The following is an 18,786-nucleotide window of genomic DNA, read 5'->3' as shown; positions in this document are numbered from 1 at the left end:
ACCTGGCTGTGGGAAAGTCCCAGGTACAGTAGTTTCTTCCCTTCTGGTGATTGTTGGGAAACATCATGTGATGAAAAAGGCGCTCCTGATGAATAAGGCGTGGTGCCAGTTATGTATGTGTTGCCGCGACGAGGCTAGTTAAAGTTATCCATTAACATTAAACAAACAATGTCAGGATCAAGATCAAATGAAGGTAAGTGCATTTTCCCTATTTGTAGTACTAGTAGCACAGCAAAATCAAAGTAATTAAAATTTGTGGTTACATTGTGTATACAAGTCAGAGTAAAATTTAAAGGCACCAAAGACGTGTTGGAAGCATATGTATTGTGTGACGCATGCACAAGTTAGTCAGTCTGGCATTGACCCACATTGTGCATTTGTTAAATTTTTAACAAATCTGCAAAAAAATAAACTAATACTTTGATATACTGGTCTTAATTTCCATGTTATCGTAGTGGTTGAAAAAAAATTCCTACATAAAAATGACAAACATACCAATATTGGCATCTATATTGAGAAGAATAAATGAAGTTTGCTATTGATGTTTAAAAAAATTCATTTAATAAAATTGCTTTTTCTCTTTTTAGGTTCCAGTTCTGGACGAACTTTGAATGCCGAGGATGAAGATGGCAGCGTTTTTAATGTTGTTGTTAACAATTACAATCCTCAAGGTATTGTGCCTACACATTTGCATCTTACAGCAACAAGTTCAACACTTGACCCAAGATCACGGTATTGTCCTGACTTTTAATGGAACTATTTTAATAATTTTGATTGAGGCGACATAAAATCTGTGGTAAATAAAATTTGTTGTGCTACATTCTACCTGGCACAATGTGAGCAGATTTGTTTTTTTAGATTTGTTGTTTCTACACTGATGAGGAAAATATCGCAACAGTTGTCAGATGAACATTTCAAAGAAATACATCAAGATACTGGGCTCACTGGGTTATTTATGTTAATATTTTTTGTTCATAAACCTATACTGTAACATATAAAAACTTTAATCGCCTTTAACAGGCATCAAGTAGTTATTTACCTAAATCTTCTGTAGTTATTTACTTTATATCTTGCTGTCATGGCATTTGTTTTTATAAACTAAGCAAAATCCAGTCCAGTGATATATAAAGTAGAGCCAAAGTTTGTAATTTAAATTTGTTTGGTGCTCAATAGATCATTTTCATCAAAGTTAGAAATGTTGCAACAACTTATGTACAGTGAGGTGATTGGAAGGAATTTTGTAGGTTGGTTATTGCTATGGATATTAAAATTGTATTGTGCACTGTTGCTTTCTTGTGCAGAAAAGATGGATACACTTTATTTTTTGGTTTCTGTTCGAAACGGGGTACTTGCTGAGGATATTAAAGAGACAATGTCAAGTAAAACAATTTGTGGAATTCATGTTGAATAAGTAGATTTGGGTTGTGTTCACCAGAAACATTTTTTTACAGGGATTCCATTTTTAATGAATGAAGACCAAACCTTTCTTCAGAGACTAGGTCCTCCTTCAGGTCACCGACAAGGATTGCCAGCTCGTAAGTTTTCTTTGATGTACTGTGTAGGATTTTCTTGGTGTTAAAGGAGTGATTTACACAAAGTTTTTTAGGTGTAGCACTGCTATGTTTAGAATTTTTCTGCTTTGTAGTTTGTTTTTGATCTTTTTGACCATCACATTGTAATCCAATTTGCACTTTCAAGCCCAACAATGGTTGCATGTAGTTGTATCTCATCTAAAATATTTTTTGCCTTGTGTGCAGTTTCTGAAAGAAGTGATGAGGCAAGCAACATAGACAGATGTCCCCCTACTCAGGAGGAGACTACTACCTCAAATACAGTTCCAAAACAACCAGGAAGTTCCAGCCAAGGTGGCCAAAACCTTTTAATTCAAGCAACAGCATAGCACAAACATTCCTAATTGGTTTCAATTTGAAAGATTGAATTTTCTAGTCACAGCTGTAAATATAGATGACCAACCGAACTTGTAGGCATAAAAATGTGCACTGTTTTATTCTAATGTGTTTGTTTTTTGGTGAAAGCACTTTTTCCATTGATAGTTGATATTAATAGTAAAATGAAACTTACAGCAAGAACCTACAATACTCATTGAGTTCATAAATCACCCCCAAACTGGTGCTTTAATTATAAAACACTTGCTGACCACTAGATTTTCAGTGACTGAGGTTTATTGAAAATGTATCTTTGATTAAATTATGTTTCCAATTTCAGTATTACACATGCAGGTGTCCAATCTGCAGTTGTTGTTGCACAAAGTACTGAAGATTTCTACTCCAGACATTTTGGGAGTAAAATGGTATATACACAGATATTTCAAAATCTTATATTATGTTAGTTTGTGATTAGTACTAAAGTAAGAAAGTAAGACTGAATAACACAAAATGCTAGTTTTTTATGGTAAACCTAGTCTTGGTACCTAAACCACCATGTCAGGTCTTTGTTGTTGAAAAAATAACTGTTAAATCAATGATTTTATTTAGGTTGATCAAGTTCAAAATAACCCCAAAGGGCATGCCTTGATTATGGATTCTGTTCTTAAATCATATGCCAAGGGAACTATCTATACTATCGATACATTATGTATCATTATTAGTGCGCCCCATGGTAGACTTGGTAAGTTGTGGTTTTAAGTTTTTCTTAAGCCAAATGTCAAATTTGTTCATAAATATTCTGTTGAATATGTGCACTTTACTTGCTGTTGTTTGTATGCAATGTGTTATTAGCAGAAAGCCAACAGCTGGATCAAAAGCTGGAAAAATCTCTGAAAAATGGAGATCTCAGAAGACGTCTTTTAAAAAAGATAAACCCAAGATCGATTATACAACGGATGTCATGTTTATGTGATGTCACTAAGGTAGAAGTTTAGTGCTATGCTCGAATAAATGTTACAGCGGCTTTTTTTACCTCTATCAGCAACAAATTGAACGGGAAGAAATAACTGTAGGGTCTGAAATGGCTGCAGGAGTGCTTTTAAATAATATTATTCGTTTTGATGGCTGGGGGGCACAATTTCTTGATGCTCTACATGGAACTGGGCAAGCAACTTTGGCTAGTAAATTACATAAAGGTATGAAAACATATAGTTAAGTCATTTTTTCGAATGGCTTTTATCTTTGGTTGTGAACCAAACTATATATTTGTATTTTTTTCTAAAAGAGTGTTTTGTAGACTATGTACCTCCATCTGATGATACAGATGATTCATCAGGTGATCCACCAGATGATCCACCTGACTCACCTCCTACATACAGTGAAGCTCAGGTATCAACTGTTTTGTTTGCAAGGAAATGAATTCTTTTGGCAGTAAACCGAAATGTGGTATATTTTATTGTTAATTTGATTTATTTGTGTTTAAAGCGAGATAACCAACACCAAACCAACAGTAACACCAATCCAAAATTAACATTATCCCAATCGCAAGATGGAAGCTTTTTATGTCTAGAGGATCAGAATTCTGCATTAAAAAAATATTCATTGAGGTCAGGTGATGATTTCAGAAGTCAGCTCCCAACCAACGTACCAAGCAGAATCTCTCAAAATAACACTTCTGTCCAACACAGTAGAGATCAACCTTCCAGTAGTTCATCAAACCCTGTTAAAACATCAGAAGTGCATGGAGAGGCAGTAAATGATTTGTCCGGTAGATCTGATACTGGTGCTTTAACTGTCGCAGGTGTGCCAGAAGGTAGCAAAGTTTCATGTGACACATTGTCCTACAATCAACCGACTGTACAACACAGCAAAAGCTTAAATAAAAACTATCAACATCCCTCCAATGGTGATTTCACTACATTTCACGATACTGATACAGTGAGAAAGAACAATATGCTTACACAGCTAAATACCCAAGATTTAGAAAAAATTAACCAGAAACTTGTTGAACAAGATAATAATAATAATTTATCATTTCGCACTGCATCTTATTTAGATAATACTCAAAGCGAACAAAAGCCAAGCACATATTACACCAAAGACATCAAGTGTTCTGAAATTGGAGAGTCTGAAGGTACATCTATCACAGCTACAGATGAGAAGCATACCAAAAGTAACAATGAAAAAGAAGTAGACATTCCCGCAGAAGCTGTGGAAAAATCATTGCCTCAAGCATCATCGGCCATTCATAATGAAGGTAGTGTTCCTGGTCCTGAAAACAGCATTGCTGCCAGGCTAAATGCAACAAATATAGCCAATCTTGAAGAATCTGCCTCCTTATCAGGCAACCAGTCGAATGAATCTACAGATCAGATATCAACTTCATCAGATGCATATACTAAATCACAAAGGTGTGTCTCAGCAAAAAATGAGACCCATCATGAAACTGCACAAGTTCGTAAATCTTCAGACGCTCAAATGATATCTGATGCTGAAAGTGAAAGTGTGGAAGTGGTAAAAACTGCGAAAAAATTGCAAGAAACTACATTGACGACAGAAACAACAACAACAGAAGAAGCAGCGGTCAGTAGTACAGAAAATCAGACTTCAGATGCAATGGCTTTAGAACCTAAGGCATTGGACAGTGAAAACCTATCAAAGCCAGAAAACAACTATCAAATTAAAGAAACCGGTTTTAATCATTCAAAAAAAAATCTAAAGCAAATTTGCCATGCTGGAGTTTCAGCTGAAAAAAAGTTTGTAAGTCTTCCGACAACACCTGATGTAACGTTAGCTCAAAACTCAACAGGGTTCACACCTAACATCAGCCTTCAAATGCAGCTAAAAGCCAAAGGGAAAAGTTATTCTGAACCAAAAACTACAGTGCCAAATTCAAACCAAGTGGAGGAAATTGGTCAGAATATCAGAACAGCTCTGTTACCTGTGGAAAGTGAAACAATAATTGGGACTCCAGTGACTGAGCACTTGACTGAAACCAATCATGAAATTGTGAATAAATCATGCATTGATAGTGTGAGCTTCAACAAAAATGCAATTTTAAGTCTTCAACAAGTTGTTGACGATAACCTGGAAAATGTAAAGTCCTGTCCACTGGATAGTAAGGGTCATCAAAACATTAGCAATTCTGCTGATGCTGGAGCCACACACGATTCAGTTCAAAGTAAAACAGATGAACCAACTTGTGCAATAAAGCAAGTCGACATTGACAAAATGCAATGTAACACCACAGAAACACCAAATGATGGTGAGGTGCAGGAAGATGAGGGCCAGGATTGCACAGAAAATCAAAGAGCTCCTGTTGGTGAGGTAGTTACAGAAACTGGGGAAATTATTTATGCTTTTGATCGCATTTAGTTGTTTCTGATTGAAACTTTTAGGCCAAGTGTATCAGTTTTAGTCTTTAATGCCATTGAACTGTATTTCCTGATTATAACTGTGGCCTAAATTAATTTTCATAGGGCAAGTTTTTGTAATTTATTTCGTTTATTCTCATTCTATAAAGTTCATGAAGAATGTATATCATGTTGGTTGGCGCAGCCTATATTCGGCATTTTGCATTCTAAATGCACTTGATTACAAGGTTCACTGGAATCACAGCCAAGCTGAATAAGCCATGTCAAGCACTTGATTATTTTGGAATATAATTTTTTTGTATGTAAAAAACACGATTCAGTGTATGTAAAAAAACAGTATAGTATAGTAAAGTGTGAAATATATTCGTCTGGAATAAACTCACCTTGAAGTCAGATACATATCTTTCCATAAATGTTGTTTACATTTTATGTCTTCCATCATGTACAAATTGTTAGTGCAAGTTGAATATTTCATATTTAAAATTTGTTTCGGTGATGACAATATTCTTGTCCCAATAATTTAATTTGGGAGCAGACTGCAATCTAATTGTAAATTGTTTTGTATGTGTGTTTTCAATTTTGTGTTTATGCTTAGCATAAAGGTTCAATCCACTGCACCATGTAAACTTTGTCTTCAACGTTTTATACTTACCCGGCAATGGTGCACAAATGTGTTTTAGCTGTGGCACAAAATAAATGTAGTTTCAATAAGTAAATGCTTGTCTTTTTCAAACATCTTGAATTCTGAAAATTCCATCAAATGAAAGTGATACACCGGCGTAACACGAACTAAAACGTTAAAGTCAATGGAGCGTAGCACTACACACGTTTGCAAAACAGCTTATGACGTCACAGACCTGGCTGTGGGAAAGTCCCAGGTACAGTAGTTTCTTCCCTTCTGGTGATTGTTGGGAAACATCATGTGATGAAAAAGGCGCTCCTGATGAATAAGGCGTGGTGCCAGTTATGTATGTGTTGCCCCGACGAGGCTAGTTAAAGTTATCCATTAACATTAAACAAACAATGTCAGGATCAGGATCAAATGAAGGTAAGTGCATTTTCCCTATTTGTAGTACTAGTAGCACAGCAAAATCAAAGTAATTAAAATTTGTGGTTACATTGTGTATACAAGTCAGAGTAAAATTTAAAGGCACCAAAGACGTGTTGGAAGCATATGTATTGTGTGACGCATGCACAAGTTAGTCAGTCTGGCATTGACCCACATTGTGCATTTGTTAAATTTTTAACAAATCTGCAAAAAAATAAACTAATACTTTGATATACTGGTCTTAATTTCCATGTTATCGTAGTGGTTGAAAAAAAATTCCTACATAAAAATGACAAACATACCAATATTGGCATCTATATTGAGAAGAATAAATGAAGTTTGCTATTGATGTTTAAAAAAATTCATTTAATAAAATTGCTTTTTCTCTTTTTAGGTTCCAGTTCTGGACGAACTTTGAATGCCGAGGATGAAGATGGCAGCGTTTTTAATGTTGTTGTTAACAATTACAATCCTCAAGGTATTGTGCCTACACATTTGCATCTTACAGCAACAAGTTCAACACTTGACCCAAGATCACGGTATTGTCCTGACTTTTAATGGAACTATTTTACTAATTTTGATTGATGCGACATAAAATCTGTGGTAAATAAAATTTGTTGTGCTACATTCTACCTGGCACAATGTGAGCAGATTTGTAAAATAAAAAAAAATGTTTTTTTTAGTGTTGTTGTTTCTACACTGATGAGGAAAATATCGCAACAGTTGTCAGATGAACATTTCAAAGAAATACATCAAGATACTGGGCTCACTGGGTTATTTATGTTACTATTTTTTGTTCATAAACCTATACTGTAACATATAAAAACTTTAATCGCCTTTAACAGGCATCAAGTAGTTATTTACCTAAATCTTCTGTACTTATTTACTTTATATCTTGCTGTCATGGCATTTGTTTTTATAAACTAAGCAAAATCCAGTCCAGTGATATATAAAGTAGAGCCAAAGTTTGTAATTTAAATTTGTTTGGTGCTCAATAGATCATTTTCATCAAAGTTAGAAATGTTGCAACAACTTATGTACAGTGAGGTGATTGGAAGGAATTTTGTAGGTTGGTTATTGCTATGGATATTAAAATTGTATTGTGCACTGTTGCTTTCTTGTGCAGAAAAGATGGATACACTTTATTTTTTGGTTTCTGTTCGAAACGGGGTACTTGCTGAGGATATTAAAGAGACAATGTCAAGTAAAACAATTTGTGGAATTCATGTTGAATAAGTAGATTTGGGTTGTGTTCACCAGAAACATTTTTTTACAGGGATTCCATTTTTAATGAATGAAGACCAAACCTTTCTTCAGAGACTAGGTCCTCCTTCAGGTCACCGACAAGGATTGCCAGCTCGTAAGTTTTCTTTGATGTACTGTGTAGGATTTTCTTGGTGTTAAAGGAGTGATTTACACAAAGTTTTTTAGGTGTAGCACTGCTATGTTTAGAATTTTTCTGCTTTGTAGTTTGTTTTTGATCTTTTTGACCATCACATTGTAATCCAATTTGCACTTTCAAGCCCAACAATGGTTGCATGTAGTTGTATCTCATCTAAAATATTTTTTGCCTTGTGTGCAGTTTCTGAAAGAAGTGATGAGGCAAGCAACATAGACAGATGTCCCCCTACTCCGGAGGAGACTACTACCTCAAATACAGTTCCAAAACAACCAGGAAGTTCCAGCCAAGGTGGCCAAAACCTTTTAATTCAAGCAACAGCATAGCACAAACATTCCTAATTGGTTTCAATTTGAAAGATTGAATTTTCTAGTCACAGCTGTAAATGTAGATGACCAACCGAACTTGTAGGCATAAAAATGTGCACTGTTTTATTCTAATGTGTTTGTTTTTTGGTGAAAGCACTTTTTCCATTGATAGTTGATATTAATAGTAAAATGAAACTTACAGCAAGAACCTACAATACTCATTGAGTTCATAAATCACCCCCAAAATGGTGCTTTAATTATAAAACACTTGCTGACCACAAGATTTTCAGTGACTGAGGTTTATTGAAGATGTATCTTTGATTAAATTATGTTTCCAAACACACAATTTTTTATTACAATACAGTATTACACATGCAGGTGTCCAATCTGCAGTTTTTGATGCGCAAAGTACTGAAGATTTCTACTCCAGACATTTCGGGAATAAAATGGTATATACACAGATATTCAAAATCTTATATTATGTTAATTTGTGATTAGTACTAAAGTAAGAAAGTAAGACTGCATAACACAAAATGCTAGTTTTTTATGGTAAACTTAGTCTTGGTACCTAAACCACCATGTCATGTCTTTGTTGTTGTAATAAATAACTGTTAAATCAATCATTTTTTTAGATTTATCAAGTTCAAAATAACCCCAAAGGGCACGCCTTGATTATCAGCAACACAAGTGACTTCCAACATGGATTTGACCGTCAGGGTGGTGAAAGAGATGAATACTTAATTGAAAGTCTATTCAACCAATTGGGTTTAAAAACAATTCTAAGAAGAAACTTGACAGCATCAGTAAGTATGCGAATTGTCTTAAAAATCCTAATAACAGAATTATTGTGATGTTATTCGTTTGCTTCAGTTTAAGTTTATTTACTGTGTGTTTTATAGAAAATGGATTCTGTTCTTAAATCATATGCCAAGAAAACTTTCCATGCTGTCTCAGATATGTGTGTCGTTGTTATTATGACCCATGGTGGACTTGGTAAGTTGTGGTTTTAAATTTTACCTGAAGCCAAATGTCAAATTTGTTCATAAATATTATGTTGAATATGTGCAAAAAAAGCTGTAATAATTGATTGCTGCAGACAGGGTGTACATGCACTGTTTCGACCTGTGAGGTCTCATCAGTGCAGCTGCTGACTGGGGCACTGTGCTAGCTTTTACACTAGCGGGAACACTGATTTCCACGTTGTGGTGCCAAAGTCAACGTCTGCGCTGATAAGACCTCACAGGTCGAAACAGTGCATGTACATTCTGTCTGTAGCTCTCAAATATTATGTTGATTTAACTAAAACACAAACACCATTTTACTGACATTATGCGCTTAGGGGTGGTTGAATTTATATCTTTTAGACCCAACGACTAATTCAAGTGTCGTCCACGGAACTGACATGGAACCAACACCAGTACACTACATTATTAACTTGTTCAACAACCGGAATTGCAAAATGCTGCAAGGAAAACCCAAACTTTTTTTAATCCAGAGTTGCCGAGGATGTAAGTTAAATGTCCAACCAACAAAATAATATACACTTCTTGTAACGGACTACTTGGTTTCGTCAGTTTGACCAGGAGTCAGATTTATAAAACATGTCATGTGAGTTAACAGGTCTAGGGATGTTCAGGGTTCAGATTAATGAGATTTGATTGTACCCTGTTTATTAACTGTTTTTTTTGGATTGAATTTGTTTTAACAATTGTCTAAATGGAATTTGCCGGACATTTATTTCTAGTATGGCAATGGTATAAACTGTTTCTGAACATGGATAAACACAGATTTATACAACTATTTAAAAGTTTTATAATTTTAATCTACATTTTATTGTTTTTAATTTAATACTCTGGGCTGTGTTTTGCATTACCATGATTATTTGTTTTGCAGTTAACCATGACAGAGGAGCATCAATGGTTTCCCCACATAAAGGTTTGACTTAGCCCTTTTTCTCTGGTAGTTAAAAAAATGTTTACACTTGTACTATTTTTTGACAGCATTGGAAGAGTTCAAAGAACCAGATTTTGAAAAGGAGCCTGTGATTAAAGGCAAGAAAAGTTACTGCTAAAAGTAAAATGCCTTAAGTTCAAAGTTTACAAATATTTCGTAAAATGTTTTTCTTCTGGTAAGTGAAACCAGCTGTTTTTCCAGATATTCACATTGCAGAAGATGGTGCACCTGTTAAACAAAACACCTTACCTACACAAAGTGATATATTCATCGCTCAGTCTGCCTTGCCAGGTAAACATTCTTTTTTCATGTTTTATTTGCTGTTGTTTGTATGCAATGCGTTATGTTTCTTGTGTCATCTGCTATGAATGATTATAAAAAGTAAAGCGATTGGGAAAACGCCAATAGATAAAAATTATGATTAGGTTACTCTTCATATCGAAGTACTGAAAATGGAAGTCATTTTATTAACGCTGTCACGAACGTGTTTATGGAAGGTGCCCAAACCACACATGTTGCTGATCTTATGACAGAGGTATAACAGCCAATTAATGTGTTGATAGGACTACATGTAAGATGTATAAAATTTCTTTGACAAATTTTTTTTATTCTTTTTGCCAGTTGGTACAGTATGTAACCAAAACCAGAATTACATAGATGCAGAAACTCATTGTTTGGTGATTATTTCACTGGTGTTTTTGCCCTCTAGGTTAAACATGTTCTTGCGCAACAAACAGCCAACCTTGGTCACCGTGGTGATCATAAAATGATGGCTGATTGCACTGATTTGCTGACAAAGAAATTTTATTTCTTTCCTGGTTTTCCAAAACAAGATGATGATACAACATCGTGAGTTTATTTATGAAATTGGCCGCTTACATTCTGCCAAAATATGTTTCATTTTACACTTGTTACAAAATTATGGGCAGACATTGATTTGAACTGTAGACAGTTAATTGTAAGTAACTTTGAATAGTTAAAAATTGGGATCTTAACCATACACCACAGATGCTGTCCTGGTGATCACTGTACATTCCACAATGGCAATATGCACACAAAGCACTAGCTGTAAAAATACATTCAGCCTGACTTTATATATTCCAAAAACAGCAAAGCTGATCCTGTTTTTAAAGCCTTGTGTGTATAATTGTGAATAATTAGTTTATTTGGGCAAGAGAATGCAAAAGTTAAATATAGAAACTTTCCCATTGTAAAATAAATGTTTTCGCTCATGTTTATTTTGTGATATTTTCAGCTATAAACAGTATTACGCACCAAGGCGAAAGTATGATACTCTACTACATACAGTGTTGTTGGGGCCCATCCGTAAAAAAGTATTAACAACAGTCAATCCAACCACCCTGATGCTGTACATGTATTGTATACCCTCGAAGATCCAGGTCCGTACAACATGTAGCTTCCAGTTAGTTTGAAACATTACATGTGCAAAAGTTTATTTATTGTTTACCTTAACATTAAAAGCAATTGGTTTTGTACCATAGCATGGACTTTATGTTTACTTCTCAGCATTCCATAAAGCGGACACAAGAAGTTGATGGAAAAAAGGAAGCTATGGAACAACTGCTGAATGAATTAGTACCGTTTGATGACTGGGGCAAGCAGTTTCTTGATGCACTTTGGTACAGTGGCCATGCTGAACTGGCAAGGGATTTATACGCATGTATTGAGGAAGCGTCTACTCCAAGGAATCCACTACGTAAGAATTTTTCTTTACTGAATCTCCTCTTGTCTAGTAGTTGATACAAAACAACATAATATAAGAGAAAAATACAAAAACTGTCCGATATTTATTTTTACAATGGCTGATAATTATTTCAGCAATCAATTTGGTAACTGAACAAACACCCAACCTCCCAAGGTCACCTCCACCACCTTACTCATTGGTAAGATGTTTTGTTGTGGTTTGTTTTATTTTAAATGACACTTCTTAATTACTTTGTGATGCAAAACATGTGAATTTAACCATCCTCTACACAATCGGAGCAACAATAAATGTACATCAGTTTTTGTTTCGAAATAAAGAGAATTGCACAAATTGGTTTACCCAATGATCAATATGTGTTTCTATTTATTTTAAGCTCTCGGAGAGATCTGACCAACCAACATCAACATATGTACAAGACCAAGAGCAAGCTCTTTTGAAACACAGCACAATTCAAAACAGCTTGTCAGAAACTCCTGCGCATCCTGTTGAAGCCCAAATACTCCATGCTCAGGCAGAGCCCGTCAGTTGCATGTTGCAATCACCCCAAATAACAGAAGCAACCAATGCACTTACTGAAAGAACAAATCATCTTGAAAACCAAGGTACTCTCTTTCCATCATCGTCCTCTGCTAGTGGTGCTGTGCAACATTCAAACAACACCAATGAGAATAATGATGAACTGTCAGGCATTGAGTACTGTGTACCAATGGATGTAATCAAAGCTAAACTGAAAGAACAGTCATTGGAAGACCAATTACCACTGTTTTCCAATGATGATAATGAAAATTTGCTGCAAGAGGAGATAGCACTTGAAGAACTACAGGAGATAGAAATACCAATAGAAGCTGTTGAAAAGTCAAACTCTTGCCATAGAGATAAAAAACCGCCACCAACGCAAGACAGACTTCCAAGTGAATCTGGTAATTCTGGACCACCAGAAATTTCTTGTTCTATCAGTCCAGTACGAACTGAAACAATAAATCGACCATCACATACTATAACAGAAACTTCTGGGCAATCAGGTCCAACACCTACAACTGGCGGTGGTCAATTACCTCCTAAGAGCAGATCAACTGTTGAAAGTTTATCTACCAAGGAAAATCAAATCCGTCTGTCTCCAACCATTGGGCATGCAAATAGCAGTTGGTCACAGGATGATGAAGGCCTCAGCACTGTGAGCTTTTACAGCAGTGAACAAATATCTGATAGAAGTTGCTCAACCTACAGCGAGGATGAGTTTATATATTCTGAAAGTATTGGTCACTTGAATCACATGCCAGCTGGAATGACAGGTCAAAGCCTGCAATCATCAGCAGGTAAAGATTCAACTTCACAGCAGGAAGAACTTGGTGCAACTCAAAAAAGGTCTGTACCTCATATGAATCCAGACAATGGTTTCAGTTTATCTGGTTGCATAAACAGTGAATCAGCTGCCTTGGATCGCTTACGTGACCCTGAAAATGAAAATGGAAATTCAGTTTCACAAAGCAGTCAAAAAATAAATCAGAGAAACAAAACTGTTTGGCAAAGAATAAAGTGTCGAAAATCTAAACCTGTCTATGATTACAATGGCAAGGACACTTATGGAAACACGTTGTTCCCGGGTCCTGATCTGGCAGATGAACTTGAAATATCTTTTTCTTTTTAAGTTGTGATGTTGCATCCCGATATATTCTTCAAAAAGTGGGGTCTTCAAAAAAGTGTTTTGTGCCAAATGGTATTAACCTCTATATTTTTTTTGAATAACAATCATTTTACCTTTGTTGCTTCGTTAAAAACTACACATGCGCATTGAAAGACTACAGTATATTTTTCCCTGTTTGTAAGAATTTTCGTTTTACCTTTTTTTTTCGATTTAATAAATGCCATAAGGCTTAAGAGTTTTTTTATGCTTCTTTGATGAGGCATTTTATTGTTAATACACTATTACATTGTTGGGATTTCGGCGAGTAGGATGGGGTAAGGTCAAACAACCCCCGGAAAAAAAGAAAATCACATATACCTTTAGTGGGGGGGGATTTGATTTTTTGACCCCTGAATTTTAACACATTACGTAATTTTTATGGCTGAGTTGTTTCGCTTGGACGATAGTTAATATTTAACGCGCTACCCCGTCGCAAATCCAATTCCACTTATAGTTCTGTTCTCCGTGACCACGACTAGCTTGTTAACACTGAACAGGAGGAAGTAATCTACAGGTCTAGCGTAAACCCGACACAGCACTAGAATATTAGTTGGGAAATATAAATATCTGCGAAGAAACATTAGCGTGATGAGCTTTGTTTACTAGACATTAGGCACAACCCAAACACTTCAATGTTAACATAGTTAGCTGCAACTTGGTGTGATCGAAGATTGGATTTTAGCTCGACCATCTTGTGTTGCAGCAAACAAGTTTTCGCCAGGTTTGTTGTCAGCTGTTTTGGAATGATGATTAGCTTTAAACGCTGTGTTTAAAAACTGACCAAATGCAGCAAACGTAGAGTAATAGTTCAGTAAATAAAGTCAGTCAGTAGCGTAAAAGCAAGCAAGAATAACTAAATCAAAAAGCATACGAATAACAAGCTTTAGAGTGGAATATTTCATACCTAAAGGACAATATTACACAAAACGTGTAACAATTGGGTACAAAATATTTTGAGTGAATAACTTGTTGAATCAACAGCATTTTAGCTTTGGGTTTTTGGATTTTAGCTCATTTCGTGTAATAATTAATTAACGTTTAAATACACGAGACGAATCTCGATGGTTATGGGATAAATCCAAAAATTTTCAAAAAAAATTAAAAAAACAGTTTATTAACTTTCATGCCAGTTTTACTTTCTAGCAATAATTGAAAATAAAAACAACCCTCTACTTTACTCTTCAATGCACAGTTTTAAGTAGGTATGTGAAGTGTGGCTTGGCCCAAAAATTTCCTGCGCTACATGAGTTCAGCAACAACCACCTCGCAACAGTCCGAAAATAACAATGATCAAAACGATATCAAGTGGTTGGAGGTGTTTATCGCATTTGCCGTCACATTGTTCGTCTTCATGCTCATTCTTCTCTCGTGCAAGTGTTTGATGGACAAGTTCTTCAAATGTTACTATGGTAACCGCGGAAACGAAGGATCTTGGGGAGAAGAGACAAATCGGAGGCGGTCTCCGATTTCCGGCTCAGAAGACACCACTGACCTGCCTCCGGACTACTTCAACATCGCAAGAGGATCTGTCATCTTCCGGGTTGCGACGATTGAGGATGACCTCCAGAACGTAGCCTCGAGAAGTCGAACTTCCAGCGAAAGCGAGAAGCTTCCCTCCTATGACGACGTAATGACGGGCAGAGTGGACAACAAAGCTATATTTGTCATCTCGAACGAGCGCATTGTCACAGCAACTGCGGGAGTTGACCGACCGACAACCTCTCAGGATGCCAGCGAGATTATCGACACTTCTTCTGAACTCCGTGTCGAAACGTACACGAGTCACGCATTGTAGTAAAACTAATTCTTTCGTCAATTTCCCGTTTTTACCAATTCTATGCACGTGTCTTTGTCCATCGGGGGGTATTGTTTCTTCCGAGACTTTATTATGTTCGAACTTGTAAACGCTAAGCTTATTCCAGTGTATATAGTCTATATGATTGGTTGGATACCAGTGTTCTATATTGCTATGCACTTTGTCTGTATTTATGTTAGTACTTAACCAAAATGTTTTGCAGTTCATTACATTTCTTCCTCGTTGTTGTGGCACAATTTGTGTATTTTCGATTATTGCAAAAAAAAGTAAAAATGTCTTGTACCAAGATTTATTACAATAGAAAATACTAGAGCAGTATTTTGGATCGCCACCAACAGTCCGATCGACACGTATTAGCCGTTACGACGTGTGTGCACAACTATTTATCAGTATTTGCAGAACTGCGTAATGGTTATGCAACGCCACCCTTATGTAATATTATCCATTATATTCGGTCAAGGGTCATTACCCAATGACTACTTTTGTTGAAACTGGAAATCTATTACCTGACCATTGCTAAACTACTTAGTTCCAATCAGGACCTTGGCCTTTCCGCCGTTTAATGTTATGGTGGGTGGATTCGAAGCTTGGTGAACAGAACAAGGCCACTTGAAACTTGTGTACGCAGAGCACCTTACTGTGCAAATAATGACTTGCGTTTCAGTCAGTTAATATTTGACGCATTAAAAATCCGTGCTCGAAACCACGTTCTGTTGGCGTTGCTACATTCACATTCTGTGGTTTACTTGTCAACACTAAACAGACTCAAGCGAGGTCGCTTGACTTCGGTTGTCTAGTGGTTCCTGTTTAGTTTCGGAATAATAAGTTGTTAAAAAGAGAAACTTTCCGATTACTCTGGCGCGAATATATCTGTAGTGTTTTAGATTGTCATTTATTGTTTAAAATATTTAACTACGTAAGCACAGGAAAGATCACCCCGAGGTTTAACAGTTTATACTTCAGGGTTAGGTTTGGAGTGGCGTTGTTTAATTAATGTCCTGTACTTCGCATAGGTTTAGAATATAGTATTGGAATTACGTATTTTTGTGATGTTGCGGCCTGTTGGCTTATTGCACTGACATTGGATGTAAAGCGATGTGAAAATTCTTTTGAAAAATACTGAAAAAACGACAATTATTTGAAAGATAGAAACACAACGAACAGAATCCAATGTTTTAAACTTGAAAATAACATGTCACAGTTTTGTCTTGTGGTGTCTGGCAAACTATACAACAACACATATGTACTGTAAATATGGAGTACAAACTCATAATCAGTCAGGTCCCTGGTATTACAGTAATCGGTAAGGTGAAAGTTCCTTCGTCATGCCCGGGTAAAAGTACCAGTAAAACTCTTGTAACAACTCTGCTACGTCATCTTTTATTACTTACTCCCCGATGTTCGGTTTTGTAGTTGTAACCTTTACGTCCTTTTGGGCCTGTTTACTTTCAGTCTGCAAACAAACCGTCATGTGGACGTCGCGACTTGCGCCAAGCCTTTACACAGACCCTAAGCATAAACCATAGCGGTAGTTACCACGGATGTCAAACATGGATTTGCAAAGCAGAAAAATGTTGCACAAATTTGATGTGATTACTGTTGCTTAGAACAGCATTTTAGGTGTAAAGGCATTGTTGGTTTAGCGGGTTACTTTCGCTTTGCTGATTCCCTACAGCGTCAGGCTGTGAAAGGATTTCTCATTGTGGGCTGAAGTATGGAAATCTCATCTAGGTTTCTCTTTGTGAAATTTTTTCTTTGTGAAAGGTTTGTCGTAAATGGCAGTCGTTTTTAGTGTTTTGCTTCTTGCACAGTACAGTAAGTATTTGTAAATATTATTTTGGTGTTTACTGTTGGTGACTGTAGTAGTAAAATAACTGATACGGAAACTAGACCTAGAGCAGTTTTAAATTAAAGCCAATCAATCACAAGAATACCGGAACAAAATTTCTCAAATCCAATTCTATAAATAACTATTCTGTAGCAACTTGCCTATAAATGTTTTGTTTTGCATTTAATTTCGTGATCAAGTTGTTTCATGAAATAACTGTATTATACGGAATAGAAAAGTCAAAGCTAATATGTTAATCATTATAAGCAAACGTTTCGAACACTGCTGGGTTCATCATTAGTGCTGTAAACGCAATGTTCGAAACGAAATTAGTTTTGGCTTTTCTACTCAATGTAATTAACTATAAGCTTTTCGCACCTAATTATTTTACAATATAACAAACGTGCGACATGTTTTTTTCTGTGAAATATATTTCCTTCTAAAATTTGATGAAGTTCAATTATTTCTGCCACAGGCCCAAAAAGCTTGTCGTGTGAAAGGTGGGGTTATGTTTTGATAAGAAGGTACATTGGCTTGTTGTTTAGTAACAAAATAAGTCGCCTGTCTGTGACGCAATACCTGTGAAATTCCCCTTGTAACGTGTACAAGTGAAGAAGGAGGACGCGATTTTGCCATCTCTGTTAAAAAGCCAACTAAATGGATCCGCCGACATCGACGACTACTTCTATGTCTGGCACGACTACTAGCACTGCCTCAAGTAAGGATATAACTTTCTGAATAGAGTTTTGCGAAAGGAGTGAAATTGCAGCTAAAAGATACTGTTGGTCGACTTTAGATTGCAACAAAAAAATAAATTAAAATCTTCGCCTTTCTTCTCGAGTTAGTTCGTCAGTGGTTCTTCAGTTGTATATCCTGTAGTGGTTTCTCGTATAGATCTTGGAAAGTATGATGCTTTGTTTAGTTGATTGCACTAAATATTTTAAACACAATTTTCAGACATTTCGACATTATTCACTCTTTTAGTAGAATTTTAACCGTGATATTTCGAATTTCGTGCAGCTCCATGTAACCCTTGGTCCAACTCCTCTTGCGGCGTCCAGTGGTGGGAGGTGGTGGGTCCGATCTTCGGCTTTCTCTGCGTCTTTATCCTCCTTGTGGCCTCGTGCAAGTGCTTCATGGAGATGTGCAGAAAGTGTTGTTTTGGCGCCCGTCAGGGAGAAGCTCGAGAAGAGGAGACAAGTAACAGAAGGAGAAGAAGAAGAAGGAGGAGATCTGGAAGTCCAAATCGCGTGGAGGACGGTCACGAGAATCCAGACTTTGCCGGCGACGATCTGGATTTACCTCCGGACTACTTTAACATTCGGAGCGGCTCTGTAGTCTTCCGGGTCGCGACCATCGAGGATGACCTTCACAATTTGGGGTCTCGGAGTCGAGCATCAAGCGCAAGCGAGAAGCTTCCTACTTATGACGACATAATAAAGGCTAAAGAGGACATGGCACTGGAAGAGGGGCACAAGACTATTTTCGTAATCTCAAACGAGCGAGTTGCAATGACGACTCCCGTGCCAGTCGAGGAGCGACCCGCAACTTCCCAGGATACAGATGAAGATGTTGCGGTAAGTAGGTCCTCATCCCAGAGCTCAATAGATCCTCCACCGTATAGTGATAAAAGTCTTTGACACGGTTGATGCCGGCGTATGCCACAAACAACAAGGACATAAAATTATAGAGTGAGTGTTCCAAACGTTTGTGTTCATCATAATTACGCACATTGTGCAACTTTACGTTCGCAAATTATGCCCT

The 18,786-nt window shown here is 36.5% G+C and overlaps 2 protein-coding genes across 4 annotated transcripts; both read left to right on the top strand.

The window, feature by feature from the left end:
* Positions 1-54: 54 nt before the first annotated feature.
* On the top strand, positions 55-5,986 carry LOC145902233 (uncharacterized). 3 transcript variants are annotated; one of them, XM_082990117.1, is made up of 13 exons: positions 55-193; positions 588-732; positions 859-948; positions 1,174-1,244; positions 1,302-1,379; positions 1,452-1,535; positions 1,758-1,865; positions 2,241-2,311; positions 2,496-2,628; positions 2,742-2,869; positions 2,929-3,082; positions 3,184-3,275; positions 3,372-5,983. In XM_082990117.1, exons 1-13 carry the CDS (start codon positions 169-171, stop codon positions 5,259-5,261), a joined length of 3,069 nt encoding a protein of 1,022 aa, XP_082846243.1. In that variant the 5' UTR covers positions 55-168; the 3' UTR covers positions 5,262-5,983. The 3 variants fall into 3 exon arrangements, with proteins under 3 accessions (XP_082846243.1, XP_082846242.1, XP_082846244.1); XM_082990116.1 differs by having other exon boundaries at positions 2,739-2,869; positions 3,372-5,982; XM_082990118.1 differs by lacking the exons at positions 55-193; positions 588-732; positions 859-948; positions 1,174-1,244 and having other exon boundaries at positions 1,327-1,379; positions 2,227-2,311; positions 2,739-2,869; positions 3,372-5,986.
* A 169-nt stretch (positions 5,987-6,155) lies between these two features.
* On the top strand, positions 6,156-13,574 carry LOC145902232 (uncharacterized). The gene is made up of 20 exons (XM_082990115.1): positions 6,156-6,308; positions 6,703-6,847; positions 6,992-7,081; positions 7,307-7,377; positions 7,435-7,512; positions 7,585-7,668; positions 7,891-7,998; positions 8,394-8,464; positions 8,648-8,818; positions 8,915-9,008; positions 9,380-9,523; positions 9,909-9,950; positions 10,016-10,066; positions 10,170-10,259; positions 10,394-10,503; positions 10,678-10,817; positions 11,224-11,368; positions 11,496-11,685; positions 11,808-11,872; positions 12,068-13,574. Exons 1-20 carry the CDS (start codon positions 6,284-6,286, stop codon positions 13,340-13,342), a joined length of 3,189 nt encoding a protein of 1,062 aa, XP_082846241.1. The 5' UTR covers positions 6,156-6,283; the 3' UTR covers positions 13,343-13,574.
* Positions 13,575-18,786: the final 5,212 nt, after the last annotated feature.

The sequence above is a fragment of the Ascidia mentula genome, chromosome 5 (assembly GCF_947561715.1).
Source record: "Ascidia mentula chromosome 5, kaAscMent1.1, whole genome shotgun sequence".
Taxonomy (NCBI): Eukaryota; Metazoa; Chordata; class Ascidiacea; order Phlebobranchia; family Ascidiidae; genus Ascidia; species Ascidia mentula.
The sequence above is the reverse complement of the archived record's forward strand: the minus strand, read 5'-3'. Positions and strand labels throughout refer to the sequence as shown.